The 25,324-nt window shown below is 41.9% G+C and overlaps 1 protein-coding gene and 1 long non-coding RNA gene across 2 annotated transcripts in view; one reads left to right on the forward strand and one right to left on the reverse strand.

The window, feature by feature from the left end:
- si:ch211-191a24.3 (tensin-3) overlaps nucleotides 1–24,124 on the forward strand; it is a 43,720-nt gene extending 19,596 nt beyond the window's left edge. Inside the window, 15 exon segments of the mRNA XM_018670832.2 lie at nucleotides 1,251–1,381; nucleotides 2,608–2,716; nucleotides 2,803–2,871; nucleotides 18,434–18,521; nucleotides 18,630–18,808; nucleotides 18,811–19,071; nucleotides 20,022–20,105; nucleotides 20,260–20,391; nucleotides 20,716–20,811; nucleotides 21,664–21,741; nucleotides 21,828–21,905; nucleotides 22,065–22,233; nucleotides 22,321–22,389; nucleotides 22,503–22,532; nucleotides 22,925–24,124. Of these exon segments, the coding sequence (XP_018526348.2) occupies nucleotides 1,251–1,381; nucleotides 2,608–2,716; nucleotides 2,803–2,871; nucleotides 18,434–18,521; nucleotides 18,630–18,808; nucleotides 18,811–19,071; nucleotides 20,022–20,105; nucleotides 20,260–20,391; nucleotides 20,716–20,811; nucleotides 21,664–21,741; nucleotides 21,828–21,905; nucleotides 22,065–22,233; nucleotides 22,321–22,389; nucleotides 22,503–22,532; nucleotides 22,925–23,066 (1,715 nt within the window). The 3' untranslated portion in view covers nucleotides 23,067–24,124.
- The window catches only part of LOC127143447 (uncharacterized), a 40,780-nt gene continuing 37,571 nt past the window's right edge, over nucleotides 22,116–25,324 (reverse strand). Inside the window, exon 3 of the long non-coding RNA XR_007814859.1 lies at nucleotides 22,116–22,249. This is a non-coding gene — a long non-coding RNA (uncharacterized LOC127143447). The remainder of the gene's footprint in view (nucleotides 22,250–25,324) is intronic.

Raw genomic sequence — 25,324 nt, forward strand, 5'->3', positions numbered from 1 at the left:
AACAGTTTCTAACCTGAGGCCTGCTCTCAGCCGGTGATGTTTTTCATCGCTCTGCTGAAAATAAAGACTGAACAACAAGCTTTTATCACATTTTCTCCTTTACTGTAGATACATTTCTAACTTTTCATCAAACGCCGTATACTACCACTACTACTACTTCACTTCAAGTACTACCTTTTTGCAAATGACAACCCCAGATTCTCCACATAGCTGAGAACAGAAAATGATGAAGATTATGCAACTGGATGTGATAACTGTTGCAGTTTGCTTGAATAATAACTTCCCTCCTGTAGGCTTATAAAATGCAGAATTGCAGAGTTTTCAAACTAAAACAGGGTCTGAAACGTTTCCAAAAGTCTCCGTTTCTAGGGCTCGAAATTCAGGAGCAGCAACAGTGAAGAGTTTTTAAAATGACACATATTAGTGTGGATGCAGCAAAAAAGGTAAAAGCTTATTGTCATGAATATATGCAGTTAATCCTTGTGGAAGAAGTAAAGATGATGATGAGATGAAGGCAAATGTGACACTAAAATATTGAAACTTAAAATGAAGGATGACTGACTGAATATCGATCTGAGAGCTAATATTAATTCTTTAATTTTTCTCTAGTTATTTATTGACCATCATATGGACAAATACTGATGCATTAAGCTAAAATAAGCCTTTCATACCAATCTATTTTATACTGACGTGTTATATACATCATGCTGGTGGTAGACAACAGCTTGGTCCGTCTAACGTGAGTGTAGATTTCTCAGGGTGGATAAGTTCCAGCCCAGGGGGCGATGATCTACTCACATCTGAAAGGAGAACGGCTGATTGTTCCAGCAGATGTTTTTCCGACAAAACACCACGATGTTCCACCATCTGGTCGCAGCGAAGTCTTGCTTAGTCACACGAGGCTCAGCCCTGATGATAGCTGCTCCGCTCTGCTGATAAACACACCGACGGAGGCTATTGTCAGACACAAACACGCCGAGCACTGATCACTGTCATCACCTTTTATTGCCAAGTTGGCATCTGGTCATAACAAAGTGTCAATACTCTGTAATGTTATTGTTTTGTTTTTACAAGCGTAGACATAACTCTTTGTGGATATTTAACTTTATAGAGGACGAACACACGACTGATTCTTTGATTAGATTTCTGATCATAATCGGTCTGACTCTCCTTTTTGTGCCTCCCACGCTCCTCCTCCTCCTCCTCCTCCCCACCCTCACCCCTCTCTTTATCTCTCTTCTCCTGATCAGGGTGGAAGCAGCAGAAGCAGGTCAGCGATGTGACGGACTACGCCGGTCTACCCAGCCCAGGATGGAGAGGGGGTGGACCTCAAACCTTCAGGGGCTCCCCAGTCCCCAGTCCCCCTTTCTCGCCCTTGCGGGTAACACACATTTTCCTGTTGAAGTTTTTATCATTTTTGCAGATACTGGTCACATGAAAAAACACAACAGGCCAGTCCAAACCAGTTCACCTGCAGCCCAGGTACATCAAACTATCAGCAAACCGCCCTTATCTAGTAGGATATAAAGATAACATTTGTGAACAAAGTGATAAGATTAACTATTAGAGAAGCCGAAGTTGTGACGTCACAGCAGCTTGGCTCCCAGGAACAACACAGTCTGTGGAAAATATTCATTAGAAAGGGTTCAATTGTTCAAGAAAGGCCACAAAATAAAAGCTTGTTTTTTTTCCAAGCTTGAGGATAATTCATAAAGACTAGAAAGTGATTTAAACATCATATTGTGCAACAAAAACAGTTACCCTGGTGCAGCTATGAACTGTCACTGCCAGATATCTAAACAGAGCACAGATATCCACTTTAATCATCAGTTTCAACAAAGACAGAGCAGAAAAAGTCTGCAAACTAATTCATGTGCTCAAGCTTTAGGACGTCAGCTAATGCTAGCTACCCAGAGGGCAGGGAGGGACTGAGCAAAGTCAAATCCTCACACTGTTCAGTTGACTCCAAATGGCTTCGCTTCTTGCCAACAAACACAAACCTAGAGTTCAGATCAGCGTGCAGGATCCAGCTATCCGCCGGAGTCAGACGGTGACATAATGAGAAATAACTCACACACAACTCACGCCAGGTATGAACTGTGACAAGCGCTAAACATGCAAACAGCAATGCAGTATCAGACAGGTGAGACGTACAGATGAGAGGCCGAAGCTCATGATTCACACAGAGGAAGATGCTGAAAGAGCTATCACTCTTCTAAATCTCTGACTCCAGCTCTGATCAGACTGTCGCAGATTATTTTGGGCTTTGTGAACCCAACTCCTTAAACTTTTCACTTTAATGTCTGTTAAAGAGACAAGTCTCTGTTCAGACTGTGTAACTCTATCTACATCTTTTCTTTTCTACCTCTCCCTCCCTCTCTCTATCTTTATTTTTCCTCTGCTCTCTGCTCTTGCACTCATTCTTATGGCTGGGTGGCATGAATGGCCCGACTGTTTACACCAAAACACAGGCTGTAGCCACACACAGATCACAAGACTGATGTCTGCTGGTGTGTGTGTGTGTGTGTGTGTGTGGGCTTGTCACTTTGTAAGACTTTGAGAAAGACTTTCTTCTCTTACGTCTTTTATTCTCGTCTTATTTTAAAGCATGGGCATCTCCACAAAGCAAACAGCCTGGACTATCGGGGTCGAATGGACAGCTCCGACATCGTCCCACAAACTCCAGCCTTCCCTGTGTCCCCTCCAACGCCCTACGGTGAGAGATAATGTCAGAACGAACACTTCTGCTCATGGGCGTGCCTGCGTTTTGAAATCTTATCGGCGTCTTCCTTTTCTTCCCAGTGAAACATTTCTCTGAGTTTTCTCAGCTCCGGACCGGCGGGCAGTGGGACCAACACAGCTGGACACAAGGTACACTTTCCCAGGAGTGTGTGTGTGTGTGTGTGTGTGTGTGTGTGTGTGTGTGTGTGACTGGCGAGTGCACTAAAGTTTAAACCCAAACACTTGAGCTCCTGATTGCTGCTGGACAATGTTCAAGAGCCGGGCTGGAATGTCCTCCTGGCATTATGTACCAAAAACACACACATATATACACACACACCTGTTCTTTGTTGCTACTGGCTGAATATGTGGGCACGGCTCTGTTTTTGGTAAGTCATGGTTGGTCAGCGGCAGACAAATGGCTCGTTCCTGCACTTTTGTTTTCATTATTTTTGGAGTAACTAAAGAGAGAGGCTCCTATCAGGCCCATGCAGGACAGCTGATGCTGGATGCCCGCTAATAATAGCCGACGGTAACAGAGGAAGAGACCTCTGCTGGCAGGATGTCCACTCACGTCCTGTTCTGGGAGGGGACGGGAGGAGAGGGGAGGGTCTTTTGTTGCTGGGACATCCTGCTTTGTGGAGATATGCGACGCACAGCTGCAGAAGGAATTTACTGTAGTGTCAAAAAACACGAGCGTCTTTCAGCGGTCGAGTTTCATGTCTGATCTCAGTGGCTGACATTTTCCGGTGGTCGCTCTTTTTTTTGCGCTTCAGCAAAAGGCCACAGATGACGACCTGGATTTGTGCTGTAATGTTGTTGAGAGCAATTACCTTGGTCGGAAGGAAAATAACTGCTGGGGTTGTGCAAGACCAGGAAAACCACATTAGTCCTTGGCCTCTCAGTAACAGTAGTTTGGTGCTGTAGCTCAGTAAAGTGCATCTGATGTCCTGTCTTCCACCAGCAGTCATCACTGGCTCGGTGAAGGGTTAGGGGGCTTATGCACCAGGGATCCGGGTCTGGATCCGAGTACACTTGACCCCAAAGTCCAGTCCAGTCCAGTTCAGTTTGATTGGCCTGAGCACTGTGTACTGGGCATGGATCATTGAACCGTGTAAGGGTTTTGCATCAGTTGTGAAAACAAATGCAGACTGCTGTTTAGGACGTGTAGTGTAGAGCACTCCTCCTCCTCTTCTTCTTCTTTTGCAAAGAAACTATGTGCGTACCGCCACCTACAAAGACCCGTACCCACAGCTCAGCACAAAGGAACCGAACCCTGAGTTGCGTAAGAGGTGGCAGGTCAGAAAGTCCTCATGAGGACTTGTTGACAGAGTCATCAGTGTGGCCAACTGCCACGCTGGCATGTGGATGTTAAATGGCAAATAGTAACAAACCTGCAAACACTAAATGATAAATGAAATACTGAGTTATTAACAATAAAGATGTTTTTAATGTCGCACGTGGAGAAATCTGACTCGCAACGCTGCAGAAACACACAGCAAAACAGATTCAGACATTAAAGAGAAAAGCATCAATAAAACCAAGATAATAACTCAGAACTGATAAAACCAGTAAATCCAAACAAGTGAAAACTGAATTTGGTGCAAATTGATTCATTCTCTGTGATAGAATTTAAAAATACAGGCCAGTTTCCTGGCTTTACAGATGCAGCTGGATCAGGAAACAGTAATAAAATTGATTTCTAGTTTGTATTTTATGCTTTCATCCCTTTTGTTTCCCCACACGATTAGCTTAACTGGAATTTAAACTATAAAACATTTCTGCAGAAAAACCTCTTCAAGATGAACAATGGCACTTGAAACGTTTGAGATCCATCATCTGTCTCTCATTCGTCACAGACGACCAATGTTATCTTCTAAAGGAGAACCACTCCCATGCACTTTCCCCATGACCTCTGACCCGCCCTGAACCTCAGACAGTCAAGTGTTTGTCTGAGCGGACCATCTGCCTTTGCTAAAAACCTCGGCAGCTCATAACAACATCTACATTCCTCTGACTGAAACCGGCTTCCGGTTTGGCCGGGAGCTTCTGTATATATATCTCTGTTTATTTTGATTTAGCCACAAGTACACAGGAGAAATGTTGTTACGTAACATTCGAGAGCTCGTCGCAGGGAAATGAAAGTTCAGAGACAACAGCAGGGTTCATCTCTGGGTGGGTGGAAGGCAGAAATGTGGTGATGAATTTGCAAAGGCTACAGTGTTTCTTTGTTTTATTCGGTTCGTGAAATCTTTTTAAATCTGAATAAATCAAGTTAAAAAAACAAAGACATCAAGTGAAGAGCAGAAGCAGCTGCAAAATATTTTGTGCATGTGACATATTTGTGTTTGTACACACCAATCAAAGCCAATCTCGACATCTCGATTAGGTCAATTTAGTTGAAAAAATGCAGTTAAGACCTGTTCTGTGTTGAAACACAGTCACTGAAACACTGTGGAAACAACACTTACATCTAAAATTGTGCAAAGCACCAGCACAGGCTACAATCCCAGCATTCCCAGTGTGATCAGCCCGGTGATAACGCTGTGGGAACTCACGCTGCAGGCTTCATGCTGCTGCCCGCAGTAATCACTCCCCACACTCTGCCAGCCTCAGGTCAATCTGTGATTACATTAATGACTGTAAACATAAAAAGAAAATAATTTAAATGTGGAATCTGACTGTTCTGTCCCGACATTGAGGATTGTTTCCCAGACTATCGTCTGCCTTTTAACGTGGGAAACAGGAAACTCTTGTCTAGCCCCCCCTCCCTAAAAAATGGGAGCGAGCAAAAGATATTCTGTGTCCTTTGTTAATTCTTCTGTCCATCCAGAAGAAAGAAAGCATCAGGTGTTTTTCTGTACACAAATAATGATCGTTCTTTCATCAGCTCTCTCTATCTCCATCCTGCTGCCTCTCTGTTCTGACAAACATGTTTACAACAAACACACAGACCTGCCCTTTAAAAGAACGAACTGATCCGTCTGCAAACACACAGCAAAACGCCATCATAGATATCACTTTAGTTTTGTTATCAATAAACGTTTGGGGAAATATTTAGGGCATCAGATTTTCTGATTATCTGCAGTGGAAGTAGAGCTGTTTATAGAACTGTATATTCATCATTTTGCCATTAAATTTTATTTTAAAACAAGTTTAACCTGATAAATATTTTATTTGAGCTAAATCTAGACTTCAATCAATAATCACATATAGAAAAGTATGGAAATATAAGAGGATTACTGCACCTGACCAGCACAAAAGGTGATTATTACCCATGATCCCCGGCTTCTTATGCAGGAAGTGCTGTCACTGTAACAAAGAAACCAAACTCTGTTTATAATTCTTGATATTTCCCTCAGTTTCCTGGCTGGATATCAGAGATAAATGCTGATTTTTAATGTCCTCTAAGTCTTTTTAACTGATCTACAGTTCAACATTAGTCTTGAACTTACCTGCTCAAAGTGAGCAAGTACAGGTGTTCACAGAGGCTCCGTTCTCCCTGCTATAAGTCAGCGTACCATCACAGTGACTCTTAATCTGTTATTATAAGGTTAAATAGTTAGATAATGTTGCTTTAAGCTCATAAATGAAGGACACAGATAGACAAGTTGTTGTCCAGACAGCTTAAAAACACCACTATTAAAACCCCGTGGCAATTCTCTTAAAGGAGCAGTTCAATATTTTGGGAAGTCAGATGAAAATGAAGCTGGGTCCAGCAGCCAGTTAGCTCTTGTTTACATCAGTAAAGTTATTTTAAAAATGAAGACATGGGCCTTTTTTAAACAAATAAACGAGCAGCACAGATGGACGGAGCTGATGCCCGTTCCAGCTCATTTCCCGGTGACACAGAGGTTACAATAAGACACGCAGCACATGCTTCCACTGAAACAAAAGTAAACTCAACACAATTCAATCAGGAGCTTTATGGTGTAATTTATGATGTGCTAAGATTAGACACATGGCAGGAGACACAGTCGGTGTGTACGTCTGCATGCCTTTGTCTCTGTATTTGTGGCGAGCAGATGGTGGGAGTGGACACACATGCCCTGACAGAGAGGCCATAGAAACCCCCCCCAAACCGCCAACCAGCACTTCACCACCAAACACCACCACCTCCTCCCTCTCTGTGGTCCATAAAAGGTCACATGCGACCTCTGACCCCACTGGAATCCACTCTGATTGGGGGAAAGTGCTCGCAGTGGCCCAGCAGGAACAATGCTCAGTGGTCAGTGAGAGGAAGAGGGGAGGGGAGGGAGGGTATGTAGGCAAAGGATGGAGGGGAGGGGAGGTGGGGGGGGTCTGTACCTCTCCTTTCTCCCTCCCTCTTTCTTTCTGTCCCTCCCTCCATACAAACCCAGAAGTCGAGCGGTGTCACAAGAAGTCAGGAACAAACGGAGGAGCTTATTTTTCCATCTGGGGGACGAAAGGAATTGGGCATGGTGGCGAAACTATTTAGCCCCTGAATAGGAGAAAGAAAAAAGAAAAGCAGCTTCGGCGAGTCGCTTTCTGCAGACAGAAGTGAAACAGAGGGAGAGAGAGAGAGTAGGGAGAGGAGGAGGAGATTCTGCTCATAGGGAGAGTTTCATTCACGCTGGGAGGCTGAGCGCAGCAGAGGACAGATAAAGACTTTGGAGCAGGAAGGTGAAGAAGTGATCCTGACATTTTGGGGGGTAAACAGGAAACCGGCTGATTTCAGGATACTTCTGAGAGTGTCACATCATGACTGCATCTCTGGGTATGTACGTGCGTGCTCACATGTGTCAGGAGAAATGAAAGTGAGTGAAAATGAGTGTGTATTTGGGTGATTTTCTTCACAAGTGTGCGGCTACAAACCATCAAAATCCACCTTTTTCATAACCGCCTCTCTGAGCTGTGTATGAACTTTTACACTTTGCCTTTCTTCCTTTATTTCTTTATTCTTTTTCTTTCTCTCAGCAGCAGTTTTCTGCCTTGTTTATACAGCGTTATCTCTCCCTCTGTGTCCCTCCTGGGAATTTTAAGGAGGGCATACATGCACAGAAACACTTCCCTTCTCTCCTCCAGGCCTCTGGTATTTTTGTAGTCAGCTTCTGGAATTTTTCTGTCAGATGCCTTTTACACCCCCCCTCCAAACAAAACCTCATCTCGTCTCTATCTTTTTTTGTTGCTCTTTTTTTAAATTGTTGATCTAACTCTCTGGACAGCAGCGTCTGCAGCGCCTCTGACATCTCACATTTGGTGGGATGGTGAGGTGGTTTGTTCCACTGCTGCGTTCATGATCTCATCCTGTTAAAGGCTATTTTGGCCTCCATCGTGCAGTCATGGAAGGCTGATGTATTGGTGGTTAACCGAGGGAGGCCATTCTCCCCCCACCAACTTTTCCTGCACTACTGACCTGGATTGAACCGAAAAAGTCTTTGAAGAGTCTTGTTTCTGTTGGGGTGCTTATTGCTGTGTGTCCCCCACATCTGCCAGAGATGTCACACACAATAAAACAACATCTTGCTGAGCCACAAGTGCAACAGTTTCATGCAAAAAAAGATTCAGTCCAGCACAAATTTTCCACATTTCTCGTAAGTCGAATAATTAAGTACAGGAACTCAATTTATACTCACTGAACCAGAGTCCTATTTTCCCATGTGTTTGGGTGTAAAGGATCTGATTACTTCCAACGCTGAAAGCCACACAACAACACAAACAAACAAACAGATCGAGGCAGTGGGACTGCAGTGGCTCCTGTGATCTGTGAGGTAAAATTCCTGTTTTTGTTAATGGAGTTTGGTTGAGACATATAGTGATGTTTCTGGTTAAACAAAAAGGAAAGGAAAACTCTTTTATAAAAAGGTCTATCTCCGTAGGAACCGGACGTGCTGTGACGTGGATTCACGGTAGCTAGGTTCACTGTTCTTGCTCTTTACTGCACCAACTCCAAAGATTATTGTCCCTATCAATCATTTACACCCCAAAACATGAGAAAGTAAGGTTAAAAAACACCAGGATTATCCTTTAAACATTAAATATCCCCTTCAGAAGACGTGTGGTTTTGCAGAATGCAAACACAACTACAGCTGAAACAATTATTTGATTAATTAGTCGAGCGTTAGAGACAAACATCTGCAGCTATTTTAATTTGTGGGTGTTTAATTCAGTGCACAGCAGGTGTCCTTGCAAAAATGTGAGAGCAATAGATAATTACTTGGGTTTAAACGGAGAAGTTTCCTTATAATTAGCATCATGCTTCCACACTATTCTGCAATTATCAGGAAATCACAGATATGTAAAACCAAAGAATTATGCTGGAAGATTAGTTGCCAATTAAATAGATGCAGCCTCAAACTCGACAGGAATTTGTCTTGAAAACATAAGCCACCACATTTAAGTTTAAAGAAAACAGATAATTTCCCTGTGGGACAAAAATATTGTCATGTGCAGATATTTTAATAATCGATTCATTTTGCTGTGTGAGAAACATTTGACTTTTTGCAGGACTGCAGGAAATGAAGGGCAAAGAGGCAGAAAATTTAAACCACAAGGGCGGAAAAAGTTGACAACACAGTGGACAGAGGGCCAGCTGAGGGTGCAGAGAGCAAAACGAGGGGTGGGGGGGTGGGGGCAAGGATTTTGTTCCCCAGAGTATTAATCAACAAGTGGTCTGTGTTGTCACAAGCCCAGTCTGTGTGAGACGTACCAGAACATCAATTGTTCTACATGCGAGCTCTGATGATGTAATGGTGTCTGGTACATCTGCACTTTACAACAACACGAGAAATCACGTGAAACTGGAGGAATTATGGAATCTGTATGGAGTCCATGTGACATTTTCAGTGTATGAGCAGCAGCAAAGCAGAAAATAGCAAGTACATGTTAATAACTACATTCTGCAGGCCTATCAGATGCCCCTTATGGTGCAGGATTTTACAGCTGTGGAAAGTTACCACAACAGCAAGCTCGACCAGTGCTGCCAGATTGGGTTGATAAAAAAGTAGCTCAATCAGAGCCTGGAACCTGCCCAGTCCTCATAAAAGTAAAATAACTGATCCTATTGCCTCTGGTTTTCTATTTTATCCGTACAATTACACTTAACTCAAAACCACAGTTAGAATAATAAAAAACATATGATGGAAGTCATAAAATAAACAGATGTGAGCTGTGACATAATAATAATTGGAACAGGAAAAAAAAGGTTTCAGCTTGACAATCATCGGTTATTAGTCATGTTATGTTGAGCTCAGCTATAGCTCATTCTCAATCATACTGCTCATACAGGAGATGGATGGGTTTATTGGAGTATAGCCAAACCTTTCATTGGTGGAGGCAACCAAAATGCTACAAAAACTGGTCCAAATCATCCCACAACTGACCCGAAACCACTTCTACCTTCGCAATTCAATAAAAAGTGGGTGAAAAACATCCAATCTGACAAAACATACCTCAATATTTGTGAGATAAATGATAGAATTAGCACAATGATACTTGCCATTGTTGCTATTCTACTTGAAATGCAAGAAACTGTTGACTGTACTGACACTGTGCAAGTTATCTTTCGTTCCTCTGCGACAAAAGCTGTGGCACAAGTTGTCAAGCGCAGTTAATTTAATATTCTTCATGAATATTGTATAAACATGTCGATTCAAGAGTCTGTTATCTTTGCACAGCTGCTGCAGTCTAGTCCATGTAGCTTGGTTTAGTCGGTAGCCGTGCAGGAAATGACATCAACATTCTTGATCCTGCGTACAAGGCTTTAAATGGTCAGTTGTTTCAAAAACTGTGAGCACAACACCAGACCTGTTTGGACTGCTGAATAAATCAAGAGATGTGGGTGGTGATTCAGAAGTCTGGCACCAGGCAAATGTTGTGGCAAAGGTTTAATGTTTTAAAAGGCACAGCCTCAGAGAATGCTCGAGAGTTGTTTGTGTCATCAGCTCATTTGCAGTGTCATTCTTCAACTGGGACACAGAGTCGTGTTTTCCAGTTTTGTAGAGCGCAAAGTAATGAACCAAAAGAAGTAGGTGGTACTTGGACCACTGTGCTTCTCCAGACACATGCAGATTAAAGCAACTCTATCTTGTGGATCTCTACGAACCTTCCAGCACATTCACATCCCAAGAAATACCACGACCAAACACATAGACATACAGGACACAACCAAAACCACATCTCTAGTCAGTTTTAAGGAGGAATTAATTGGCAATTGAAGTTAGTGTGTCTCTCTCTGCCAGTAAAAACTGGATTTGTCTTGGTTTTAAGGTTAAAACTGGGAGGTTACACACTGTTTCTATTTGAACCAGGCCCCCAATACAACCTGAACCATAATCACTGAAATGCTGTTGACAAAAATAGTTCTAAGTAGCCTAGACGTCTAAAAACGTCCTCCTATAAACCACAATTAGCCAGTTTTGACCTAAAACAACAGTCCATAATACCAAGCCACAATCTGCTTAGAAGGTTGAAGGTCGCTCATAAAAGAGCAATGACAGCAAAACCATTGTCCCAAACTTTGTGGACAAAAATTTGATACAAAGAGTTGTCCATATCTTTGCATAACAAAAAGTTGGAAAGAGCTGCCTGCAACACAGTGGCATGTTTTGACTATTGTCATGTGTGGACCAACCAGCAGGAGAAAAACTCTATGATCACTTCTCCAGATGGGTAAGGTCTGAGGAATTTCACTCCAGCTTCAAAACATGATCAGATATCTGGGACATTTTTTGCAGCTCAGACTTCATTAATATGTGAAATCATTGATATTCACCTTAAAACATAAGGAAAATTATGTAGGAATGGGCCTTACTGAATCTGAATATGGGTATTTTACCAACTTGGGACTGGATCCAAAGTGAAATCGGCTATCAGAACCCATCGTTAACAGTGCAGTTTCTATTGTTGCTGGTGTATCATGAGTCAAGCTGTGAGTGAAACCATAGCAGCAGCTCTAACTGCAGTTTATGAAGCCATCAACTCGTTATCAGAATACTTCAGACACCAATAAACACCTCAGCGATGGCGGCGTTCTCTTTAAATACAGCCTTGTTTACTGTTACCATTCACCCTCTTGTAGTGTTGTTATTCTTTCCTCTCTCTTCAGCTGGCTCGTAACTCGGCCTCTCCTCTGCCACTTCACTGAGTCGATAAAGCTGTCCGTCCAAACACGAACAGAGAACACAGGAATCTGATTTACAGACGACCGCCTACCAGTTCGTCCTCTCCACAGAGAAATGCTCTGCTCCGACACTCGAGAGTGTCTGAATAGGAGCAGGAGGAGGAGGGGTGACACAGCAGGGACCGAGGCTGATTGATTTTATTTTTACTGAAGCAGGGATGGTAAAGCTTGTCATCTGATCACATTCTGATGCAGCACCAAGTGATACCAAGGAGAGAGCTGCATGTTCTCTCTTAAAACTCTACTTATAAATACGTTTTTCAACAATAGAGATGGACTCACTGAGATTCATCATCAACTCTGCAGCTTTACTGAGACTTTTAGCCTCTTTTAGCTCCTAGTTTTGTTATGATGGCACATCGGTTCAGTCTCAACGTTATCATCAAACAAACTCTGATAAAGTCATTGTCTGCTACCTGCTCAACAGCAAACGGCAGAGACATTGCCAGAGACTAGCAGCTAAAGTTAAAGATAGTTTCAGACGTTGAGGGAGTTCTGTAGAAGTCTTGGACTACCCTGCATGTTTTAAGAGGATGCTAAAGGGGTACCAGTGCGATAAAAAGCAACGTCAAGAGGTCCCGACTAAGTGTTCATACGTTACAACTAGTGATGAGTTAGAAGACCAGTGGGGTATTCGATCTAAGAACCGATTCAACGGATGTCAGTCGACAAGTCAATACACTTTTTTTTAGCTGTCTTACAGTTCACAAACTTGTCTTAAACCTGTCTTAAAATGGCTTAAAAACTACCTGTGATGGAGGTAGAGACTTGATGAAAACGGAGGGAGTGTGACTCGTTTCTGTTATCCCCTCCGATACACTATGCCCGTCAGAGGAATGTGGAAATTACCAATTGTTGCAGTGAGTTAAAACCAGCTGACAGTGTCAGCAACCCGGCAGGAGAGACACACTTTGGTTTCATAACTAGAAAACAGCAAAAAAGAGAAGTGAATGTTGGATTTAGATTTGTTAGATAGACACAAACATGGGTCTAATGCGATGCTAATGTTGCTCTGTGGCTCTCAGCAGGTGTCTTCCTCCTCGTTTTGTTCCTGTTTCTTCTCAGTGCTGCTCTTCGGCCCTCTCTTCCCTTCATCTCCCTGAGAAGCTGCAGCCTGTGATTGCTCTGAACAGCTGTAACATGCCACAGACCTTCAGACCTGTCAGCCTCAGTCTCTGAATGTGTGTGTGCGTGGAAACAAAGTGCTTGCACTCACATTCCTGTGGTCAGCAGGGAGTCTGCAAACATGCTGTTGTCCTCCTTGTGCATCATTGTATTTTTTTTTTTTTTTTTTAAAGTCTGTGTAGGCTCCTTCAGTCCGCTGTGATGCCTCTGAGCGAGTAAATGTTTGGCTGCATGAGCGGGGGAATAAAAAAGAGACAAGTAGAAGTGTTTCTTTGTCAGATAAAACACAGGAGCTCTGTAGCTGCACCGAACATGTGACGGCTGCTATGTTTTTCATCTCTCTGCGTTTCTTCCCTGTTTTTCTTCTCCCTGCCTTTCATACCATCCTGCTTATGTAGCAGCCGGCGTGGTCTGAGGTGGGGAAATATGAAGGGAGATATTAGCTCCAGATAACCTCGCCGCGGTTTTATTGATTAATGGGATTTATCTCCGCGCCAAGCATGAAGGTATGCACACGTTTTCATCCCATCAGCCCATCCCAAGTGTGTGTATCTGTTAGTGTGCGTATTCGCACTGTATGTGTGTGTTACGGGGTCGGAGAGAGAGGGGCGGGGGTGTTGGCTGGTGGAGGTTGGCAGTCGTGCCCACATGGGTCTGTGCCATCTGGAATTGGTTTTGCACGGTTCGACCCAAACTGAGGAGGCTTTGTGCGCCCTCAGAGCTGCATAAGTGAGGCGAAAACAACAGACAGAAAAACACTGTTCAGAAAATTAAAGGGAGGAAACTCTCTAAGCCTTTCATAGAGTAAGTAAAGTGTAGCAGTGTGGAGGGTAAAGTTTGTCAAATGTTTGTTTGTTGTCTGAGTCTGCTTACATATTTGTCTATGTCTCTCTCTAAGTTCAAATCAATTAAATTAAGCTTACCTGGCAGAATAACTGATTACATCTATAAATAAATATATACACAAAAAGTGAAGTAATAATACATGTACTCAGAACATGGAATGTACAGAGATCAGAAAAAAAGACAGAAAACAGTGCACCTGATAAACCTAAAACTCGAGTCTTTATGAATGAAGGAATGAAAACATGTCTTGCTTACTGACAAGCAGTTACTGTGTAAATTTTCCTGCCAGCTTTGCTAAGATCTGTCATTCTTGATTTTTTTTTAGAGCAGAAAACATTTTTCAGTTGAGCACTTAGTCATGTCTGCAACTATGTTTTATAATCAGTCGATCATTTCAGTCATTTTTAATCAAAAATAAAAGATGTTGTGTTCTCAAATCTGAGGATTTCATGATTGTATGTTGGTAAACTGAATGTCTTTTGCTTTATAGCTGCTGGTCAGACAAAACAAGAAATATGAATACGTCTCCTCGAGCTCTGGAAAATTAAAGTGAGCATTTTATTGACAAAACCACTGATCAGTCAAATGCAATCATCATAACAGCGTAAATCCCAGAGGGGATTAAATAAGTGCTCTTAAGCTTTCAACAGGATTTTTTTTTATGTTTTAACAATAAGTTTCAGATCAGAAAACAGTTTTTTTAATGCAGTTTTGTCATTGAAACAGATTTTGAAAGGCTTTAAGTTACAAAGTGTTGCTGATACTGGCATCCGATGAGAAAAATGTTTTGTCTTTTAACTTGGCGGACTTGTTTGCATAGACACATGTCACATAATCATGAAGTAAGACTGCAATTATTAAAGACGTATATTATTGATAATATTGTTCATATGTTGTATTGACATTCAACACCAAGCCCTAGTTCTGCCACATTAACAGTTTCACCCTGGTTAGTTCAGAGAGAGAAAGCTCTTATTCTGGAGGGGAAAGAGTTCAGAATTTATGTAGCAAATTATGGCTTTAAAAAAATGTACTTGTCTCCTCTCCATGGTTTCACACTGGGCCTGTAACGTTCTCTCCAGTCTGGCTGAACATGAGTAGCTATGGATACTGTGCAGCATGGAAACAGGAGGTGAAAGGTGTGCGAGGGTGTAATAACGACCAGGGGGGAATCCTCACAGAGCAGGAGTCTGGCCTGAGGTCAGAGGTCAGGGTGGGGTCAGCCGGTGCTGCCGCAGTTTGGACTGTTCTGTAATTAAGTGGATGAGCTGGGGATGAGCTGAGGAGCAGCAGATGTGACAAACCACATTTTTGGGGGGAGAATGAGCCGTGGGAACAGAGAGAGATGAAGCTCGGCTGCTTTCTGGGAAAAGTCCCCAGAGAGGAAAACTGACAGTGACTGTGGGAATGTTTGAGGAATCCCGCTGCCCTCAGTGCATTCCCCTCGTCTTGTGTTTGTTTCCTACGAACAACAACAACAACAACTCCGACCTTGATTTATCTCTGCTTTCTGAGCTGTGCCTGAGTAAACTGAAGAGTCAGGGAGGAGAGGTTTAGGTCTGATTTGACAAAGACTACAACATAATCTGCTCCAGGCCCTTGACCTTTAACCTGTCAGAGTTTAAGTTGAGTGGCAACTGAGTTGCAGATGCACAATGGGGGGCATCATATGGCACCAAACTAATATGTGGAAGCATTTTGCATTCAACATTAAAGACAGAAAAATGTGGACAGCTTATGATGCTGTTTTCTGACTTTGTAAACAGCAACTGCCTGAGATTGGATATAGTCGCCTGCTGCTGCTGGAAATGACACTGAACAAAAAAAGTTCAGCTACTTTGTTCAATTACTTTACTAAACAGAAAGGTCGAGGGTTGTAAAACTTAAACATCAAGCTAAGAGATGCTAAATTCTCCCCAGAGTTGAGGGGTATCTTACTGAGCCAAGTGCAGTTTTCATTAAAACATTAATCTGCAGCGTATCTACAACTTCAAGCATGTATTTGAAGATTTATGGACAAAACATGACGTTCACTATGATTACTTGAGTCCTGCTCAGAGCAGCTGCCAGTTAGTTCACACTTACAGATATCTGATACACCGTATATAATGTAGGCATCACAGAAATTTGTGTGGGAGCCGTCAGCTGTGGGAAAGTCTCATTAAACTTAAAACCTTTTCACCAGCAGCCACAGACACCTAACACAGATACTTAGAGCTTATTATTACAAGTAAAAGCCCTGCATTCAGAAATGTAATTAAGTAAAACTACAGTGGTTGGATTAACCTGTCAGGAGGTTATATCATTACACATTATATTGTGTTGTAATTTAACATGTCAGCAGCAGTTTAATGTTAATTTGAATTACTTTATACTGTAAATTCCCTATAATAACACATCTATGAGGTAAAATATTAATCTGCAAATTAACAAGCAACTATACAACAGGTTTTTCTAATAAATGTAGTTAAGTAAGTGAAGGTTTTGCCCCTGTAATGTAGCAGAGTATAAAGTGGCTTAAAACAAAAATATGCATGTAAAGTACAAGTACCTACATCTGATAGGACGTGTAACTTTGTTGGCAGTGTTTTAGTAGTTACTGTTCAAACACTTACATATACACTATATTCATACTTTGAGTGTGCTGCTGTTGCATCATGCACACATTCACACATTCCTCAAATTCATCAACAGCACGTGTGCGATTATATAATCCACTCGAGATGCTGCGGCTCCAATATGATCGCACAGACAAAGCTGGTGGTTGAGTTCAAATTCCTCCATCTCCCGAGTGTTTGAATGGAGGGAAGGAGCGGAAGCGGGGAAGAGGGGGGGAGGTAGGGAGGTAGAGGGGGAGGCGGGGGTGAGGGGGGGGGGCTGCAGTCCGAAAACAAGGAGCTCTTTATAATGACTGACTCTTTTCACGGTGACTCATCGTGCTTCACAGGCCTGTCTGTGGCCTGAGGAGGCCTGCCCTGGTGTTTGCTGAATGACACACTGTGTTGTCAGAATGTCAGGATGTCGTGTTGGGATGTTTGAAATGCCCTCTAACATCACTCTCTCACACACTCACACACACACACACACACACACACCTCTGCCTACTGTCAATCTCTGCTTCGCTCATTGAGCATGAACCAGAGTCCTAATAATGCAGATTATACAAGGTCTGCAGTTAAAGCTTAAAGAAACTGATGATTATTTTTGGAGAAATTGACTTTAAAAGCATGAGATGAGAAGTTTAATATCGTTCTCATGTCTGTACTTCAACTAGCCACAGCAGGGAGGCGACCTAGCTTAGCATAAACACTGGAGGTAGTTGGAAACGCGTAGCTTAGCTCTGTCCAAACAAAACTAAAAATATGACTACAAACATGTTTAAAGCTCACGTGTTGCAATCATCATCATACCCACTTTGAACTCATTTCATCCATAAGAAATGTTAGGTTTGTGCGAGGCTAGCTGCTCCAAAGTTCATTAAGATTACAGAAAAGAAAAGTACAGCGTTGAAGGGAAATTTTGGGGATATGTTCATCAATTTTAATTTGCTTTCTTGCTGAGAGTTATACCACTCAAGTGTGTGTGCATTGTGTACAAAGCTAACTTAGCATAAAGGCTAGACGCAGAGAGAAACAGCATTGTATCTCGTGTGTGCACAGGAATATGTAAACACACAAGATACAAAATGTTGAGCTTTACATGTGTTTGTAGGAGAGTTTTGCAAAGCTAGCTGTTTCCCCTTGCTTCTAGGCTTTTACACTGGGCTAGGCTAACAGCTAACAGCTGGCTAAAACACTGATTTTAACACACGAGTTCAATTAACATACTGTATCTCATTATTTTTAATCTACACACAAACAAAAATGTGAGCTTTAGATGTGTTGGTATGGATATTCTTTAAGCTTTGGAGGGAACCAGCTACCTGTTTCTAAACAGGCTCTAGCTCTTTTTATCTAACTGATGACAAGAATATGAAAGTGTATTTCCCACAAAAACAAAACAAAACACACAAGTCACTACATGCAAATCACTGAAGCAAAATAAACTAGACTGAATTTATTGCGTAACATCTGACTAAATTACTGCAACAGGCCTTTGAGATGACACATTACTACACAGTATTATTAGATGTGGATGATTCAGGATGAGGATGTTAAAATTAGATTTATTTCCCTGCTGAGACACACGTGTTACAGCAGGCACACAATTATGATGTCATGGGAAAACAGTCGTAATTTTTGGTTGAAAAGATTGAGAAATAATTCCACTTGCCGCCGATACTACTCCAGGAGTTATTCCCTGGAAAAACAGAAGGTTACGGGAGGAATCTGTCAGAAGTGACAGGTGTGTTTCTGCTCGGCTGTTACATGTTGACGGGTCTGTAATCCAAACAAAGGCAGGGTCCCATTCATACAGTATATGGTCCTAACGAAAGCAAACACAAGCGGCGGTTAAGTAGGCAGTTTTTATAGTTTGTGGAACTTTTTTACAGTACATCTGGCACTGGCATCTTTTTATACGATGACTATATGTAGTAACTATATGTAGTAACGGAGGACTGACTTCATTTCTCTTTTCTTTTTTTTCTTTTTTTGTCAGATGCCCGGAGTTTCCTGGACAGTATGAACCACACCGGCGGGTCCATGTGCTCAGTGTCGTCAGGAAGCCCCCTCCCACACACAGACAGGTACACACACCTGGTTCTTTACTTAATCTACCAGCCATAAAACTAACTGATTAACAGTGAGTATGTGCTCATTTCTACTTCTAACTCACCCTCTGTCTTCCCCTGCAGTGCCACTCCTCCCCCAGTGTGGCATGACCGGACTCCATCCTCCCTCAACTCCAACTACCCCCCACAGCCGTCACCCCCTCTCTCCCTCAGCACTCCCAATGCCCACAGTTCTCCCCGGGGGGCTCCGAAAAGCCCTGGCGGAGACAGACAGACGGACAGCACAGACTTGTCCTCGTTGTTGTTGGGAACGGCGGCCTGGATCACAGCCTGCTGGAGGCCATGGAGGGGCTCGGGACTCTGAACCTTGGGGGAGAGGGGGGCCTCGCTCCGCTGCTGCCTGAGAAGAGGAGATGGGGCGAGGGGGGAGAGCTTGGCTCCCGCTCCCCTTCTCTAAGCGGGTTTTCTAGCCCTCACAGTGGTAGCAGCCTCAGCATCCCCTTCTCGTCTTCCATGTCCCCTGATCCTCTTAGAGGACACAGTGGGGCCCAGTCACCCGCATCAGGTACACTGAGGTCCCTGTATCTCTACATAGATTCATTTTACTCCATATTTCTCTTATAAACAGTCAAATTACAATAAATACAACAGCCTGTGTTGTTGTGGATATATTTTATCCCTCCCCTGAGTCAATCCCTCCAGAATCACAATCACAAGATTTTAATTTTTCATTATTTTACTTAAGAACTTTTCTGATGTCAGATAAACAGCAATAATTGTCTGTGCATTCAGTACTCAATATCTGTGAACTTATTATTTTTATACTGATAGTGATATCTGTATGTTTAGTTTCTATTAACACTTCTTTGATGTGTTGACAAAATTTTTGTGTTGATTTGAACATCCTGCTCCTAGAGCTAATCACTCTCCACACGAAACTACCACAACGGTCAAACTAAATCTAATAAATCAGTTACTGCTCACGCTAGGCATTGCTGAATGTTGCAAATCACAAGTTTCTGGAAAAGTTGCTGCAGCTGCAGAGACGGACTGTAGAAGTTTTTAGACTAAAAGTTAAAACTTCCTGCAACTACAATACAACAGAGATTAATGCAGTTTTTCTTTCAGGTGAACTTTTTAGAAAAAAGTAGAATAAAGTCTTACAGTAATTTTACAAGAAAAAGGTTATAACATTGAGGAAAAAAGTTGTATTTCAAGAAAATTATTGCCATATTTAACAATAAAGTCCTGATATTAAAGGATAATAACTAAATCTGAGTTTCTGCTGAGACCTGAAACATTTTCAATGATTTTAGAAGCGCAAATAAACCAAAAAAAGACCTGGAACGTAGCATAGCGTACCACCCAGGTTGAGCAATAATTTATCTTTTTGTAATTTGGGTGTACTGACCCTTTAAACGGTCACTCTCACTTCATTTTTTTCCCACCGTCTTGTCATATTTGGGCTAAAGCCTGTCTTAAACCTAACATGGAGCTTTAATCTGTGTCTTGCAGACTCTGGCAGTAAGCAGGACACTGTGAAGTTTGTTCAGGACACGTCCAAGTTCTGGTACAAGCCCGACATTTCCAGAGACCAAGGTAAATATTGGTTTTGGACCGGAGAGCCAAACGGCCACTACTGAGCAGATAATACACCCTTGTGCAAAGGTTTCCCTCCATATGAGGTCTGAACATGACGTTTCTAACTTTAGCTTATCTTGTGTTTCCTCCCCTCTGTTGACCCACCGAGCAGCCATCACGGTGCTAAAGGACAAAGAGCCGGGCTCGTTCATCGTCAGAGACAGTCACTCGTTTCGCGGGGCGTACGGTTTGGCCATGAAGGTGGCGACACCCCCTCCGTCTGTGTTACAACAGAGTAAGAAAGGTGAGTTGTCAGGAAGTGCTTGGTTTTACCTGGAAATCATCTCTTCTGTGGGAGTGCACGACAACCACCACCTTTAGTGATATTTTCTACTCATATATATGTGATTTTTATACATACACATACTTTTTGTGATGCATTCAAGTTCCCTCTATTGCCTCTGCAGAAATTCTCTGTTATATAATGAGATATTTTAAGACAATTTAAGATGCATTTTGTACATATATACATGTGTTTTTGTGCCAGTTCAAACTCTTCCATCTGCGTGTTTATCTTTATACATTACACATGTAAATACACTGAGATTTGGTCGGTGTGTCTCTGCAGTAGGAGACCTGTCCAATGAGCTGGTGCGACACTTCCTGATAGAGTGTACACAGAAAGGAGTTCGTCTTAAAGGCTGCCCCAACGAGCCCTACTTTGGTGAGGATACTGTAAATGTGTTCAGCGTATTTGGTGTTTTATTTTGAAAGTTTCTAAATATTTGAGGCATCTGTGATAAAAAATCTTATTTACTTTTACATCTGGATATTGTAAATTTTCCATTTTTGTTTATAGATAAAACAACTGCTTGGCAAAGTCTCCAATCGTAATACTTCATCATATCGATGTGATCCTGCTTGTTATGAGCATAAAAAATATGGCAAAATTGTCTATCACCCAACACGCTTATACTTAGACTGAGTCTTGTACACATGATTATAACACTGGCTTGTCAGTCATCCAAAGGGATAACTCTAATAATAACAATGAAAACTTTTTCAACATCTCATCTCATGTTTTATAAAATATCACTACAGGTCTCAGATAAATAGGTTATGTTTCATTTTACATGTCTGTAATTATCAGAAGAAGTTGGACCTGGAAGTGTTACAGATAATATCTGAGGAGTAGAGATTTAAACTAAACGATTTATTATTAGTCTGCTGCACCATGACAATTTCCCTCACATCTATAACAACCAAAAGTAACACAAACAAACAGTGGGGTGTGGAAATCAGCGAGCAGCGAATGCTCTACTCAACACATTTAAATTGCAAACCGACATTTTAAAGTGTTGTCTTCAGCACTCTCAGTCAGTCAGAGCAGTTTATTCCCTCAAATGCTTCTAATTCCCAGCGAGGTTATAAAAACACAGCAGCCCAGGATTTTAATGTGTCTCCTCTGCCACCCTCTAGTGGTCAAAGCCATGAGGTGCACTGATAATTAGTCCTGTTGGGTGGGTTTGTCTGTGAAATATTAATGTTCTGATTTTATTTTTCTCCCCCCTGACAGGAAGTCTCACTGCTCTGGTGTGTCAGCACTCCATCACCCCTCTGGCTCTGCCCTGTAAACTCATCCTGCCTGACAAAGGTAAACCGAGTGTGTTTTTGTTTTTTTCTTTGGGTAAAAAGCGTCTGCCAAATGACTGAATGTAACTGTCCGGTTAATGCTTGCAGATCCAGTGGAGGAGCTGAGTGACTCATCTGCACAGACAGCTACAAACTCAGCAGCTGAACTCCTCAAACAGGGAGCAGGTACGACACAGACACCACATATGTTTGTTTGACTTGTGTAAGCAGTGTATTCAGTTCATTATCAACACACACAGAGCCTGAGTTGTGTTTCAGTGAATAAAATTAGTAGATAATGACTCAAGCTCCTTTATTTTGTGTGCCTGTGTGTTGTTTGTGTAGCGTGTAACGTGTGGTACCTGGGCTCTGTGGCGCTGGAGTCGTTGACGGGACACCAGGCGGTCCAGAAGGCGACCACGATGACGCTGTCCATGGATCCTCCGCCGGCCTCCACCGTCGTCCACTTCAAAGTGTCGGCGCAGGGCATCACGCTCACCGACAACCAGAGGAAGTGAGTGATCGCACACCTAAAGACACACACATACAGGACATCACACAGGACTACACACTGACTCTCTGTCTCTGCTCGATCCTGCAGGTTGTTCTTCAGGAGACATTACGCTGTCAACACTGTTATATTCTGTTCTCTGGACCCACAGGGAAGGAAGTGAGTACTATCACAACCTTAGTTTCTATCTGTCTGTCATGGTGGTTGATGTAATATTAATGTGATATATAAATATGTGCATTTATAATCATAATGTTCCTCTGACTGAACAGATGGACCAGAGGCAGCGGCTCCACTGCAAAGTAAGTTTTCATCATCTTCTCCCTTCACTACTCCTCATCACCTTTGTTATGGTGCATCGTGTTTACGTTCATTTCTTATTTTAGTACAGAAAAAATGTTGTTTATGTGAATTTTACCTGCTTAAAATGTACAATCTGAGATCTGGAATCTGCTCTGAGGTCTCAGGGAGAGAGGAGTAATCTAAGAATGATATGATATGATCATCATGATCAATCATCATCTTTAAATGTCAAGTTTTTAGGTGCTATAAAGACAGAAGTTTGTTGCCTCTTTCTTCACAAAGAACAAATCCTCAAATGAGGAACTGTGAACCTTTCTCCGCCTGTTCACACTTAGTAATTTACAATTTGTAAAAAATAAATAAAGTCTCTCTCTCGCCTTCCTTCTTCCAGGATCTTTGGATTTGTAGCCAGGAAATCTCAGAGTGAGACTGAAAACATGTGCCACCTGTTCGCTGAGCATGACCCGGAGCAGCCGGCGAGCGCCATCGTCAACTTTGTCTCAAAGGTCATGATCGGGTCACATAAAAAGTAACGAGAGAAAGACTCAAACTGACAGACTGAGGATCGACTTCCCACCCAGACATCACATTAAAAAAAGACCTCTACAACAACTTTTCCTCCCAAGAGTCAAAAAAAAAAAAAAAAAAAAACTATGAAGCCACACACTCCAGAAGAACCAGGCTGCACTGCAGGATGCTGCCACCAGAGGGCGCTAAGACTGTCATATATGTAAAGACTCGCCTGCAAGATGCCAAGGTTTTTTAAAAAATATAAAATGTATATAAAATCAAAACACTTTTTCACAGAGGATCTACTATGAAAACCAGATTTTGTCATGTTTAAAATACTTTATCTTCAGACTTACTTTAAATACACCGTATCACACTGACAAAAAATAAAAACAAAAAAGCTCTTCTGATTAAACCTGAAGAATATGAGATATTCTGCACATAAATATAAACAACTAAGTATGGATTATAATTCTGAAATCTTTTCCTCTTGGTAAAAATATGTAAATCAGGTTTCAACATCACCACAGGTCCATTTTACTGTATATGTTCAAACCATACTGTCACATGACAAAGCCAACAATGTGGTCGCCTTGTACTTAAGATGGATTTATCGTGTTGTGTTTATATATTGCTCAAAGTATTTATCCCTTTTTACAGATATGTAAAAGGCTTTCTTTCCCCTAAATATACGTCATATATTTTTGTATGTCCCATGTTATTGTGGGGAGAATATGATGTAGTATTTTACCTAACAATGAACTAACTACATAATCTGCCCTATGTGTACTTGTATTACTAATATAGTTGTTAATATGTTCCTTTACCAATGACCTAAATACAGATTTGTGTACAGTTACGGTTCCTCAAATACAGTCACCATGTCCGATCTCTTCTTCTGCCTTACATTAAGTTTTTGGCTGATTTGTAAATGAAAGTTTCCACAGCATCTCTGCTGGGACGGTGCAGGGATGATGTATATTTGTAGGCCAACCAGGAAGTTAGCATCTCCCTGGTTCCCTCGACAGAAAGTCAACTGGTTTTTGGATTGTTGCAGAAAATAAACTCTTTGATCAACAAACACTTATGATACTTAAACCTTTTGTTCAGTAATAATCTTCACAACTTTTTGAAGCCTAAATACAAGCTACAAACTTTCAACTGGTCATTTCATTTAGCTCTGAGCTCTTCTACAAAAGTCTTTCTTCTTAGAAAGTTAGTGATAGTTTGAAAGAGCGTGAGTAGAAACACAATGAGGCTGTAAAGGTGGACTGGTGAGTAGATCGCTTTTCAGGTTAATGTCCCCAACAACATCTGTAGTCTCATTTAGACACTCGTTAGCAACTGCCTTTTTTAAGACACGTAAAAGCTTTTAAAAAATCAAAAATGGTGTATTTTCTGATGTACTTTACATCATAGAATAAAACATGACTTTATTTCAGCCATTCAAAAAACCCACTGACTTTGGGATGAGGGAGCAGGAAGTGCTAACATGCTAACTTACTTCTGGGTTCCGTACACTACTCCATTCTGAGGCCTTGTTAAAGGGTCAGTTCACCCAGATTAAGAGAACAACATTACAGACAGCAGACAGACAGGCTGCGTCTCTCTGCCGTTTGCCGCTGTGTGGGTCATTTTTTAGCAAAAAAACAGCTGCTACTATAACTGGAAACAGACTGAGAGGAGTGTTGCAGGCCGCATAACCAATCCAGAGCAGAAATAAAGACCTCCACAGAGCGAAATGGACCTGCAGGTGAAAAGCTACTCCCTTCACATTTGATCTGATGTTTACACCATAAGAAACTATTGATTTTTGGAGCTTTTAACATCACAAATGTGGATGGAGGCAAATGACTCAGATATCTCAAAAATAAAACAAAATGTGCATGACTTAAATGCAACCAGAGGTGACAAGACATGTTTCTTTTGGTTGAACTGACCCTTTAAAATCAGAACCGTAGTTTGCAGCTTCACCAATAGATGGCAGTAATCAGCCACCAAATTCCACACTTCAAACAGAATCAAAGAGTGGACGAGTTGAGCACTCATTTAAATCTGCAGAACTTTTAGGATATTTAACAAATGTTCAGTTTCTGGCTGTGTTTTTATGCTTTCCTGCTCCTTCCCTGCTTTTACAATCACACGGGTTTTAATAGCACAAATCAGTTTCAGATGAATGTGAGCAAGTCCACACATGCGAGAAAGAACCACCCTCTTGAATAAACTTGGCAGCGTCAAAGTGTGTCCAAGCTTGTGCGAGTGTGTTTAAGGAATAAAAAAC

Source organism: Lates calcarifer, linkage group LG17 (genome assembly GCF_001640805.2).
Source record: "Lates calcarifer isolate ASB-BC8 linkage group LG17, TLL_Latcal_v3, whole genome shotgun sequence".
Taxonomy (NCBI): Eukaryota; Metazoa; Chordata; class Actinopteri; family Centropomidae; genus Lates; species Lates calcarifer.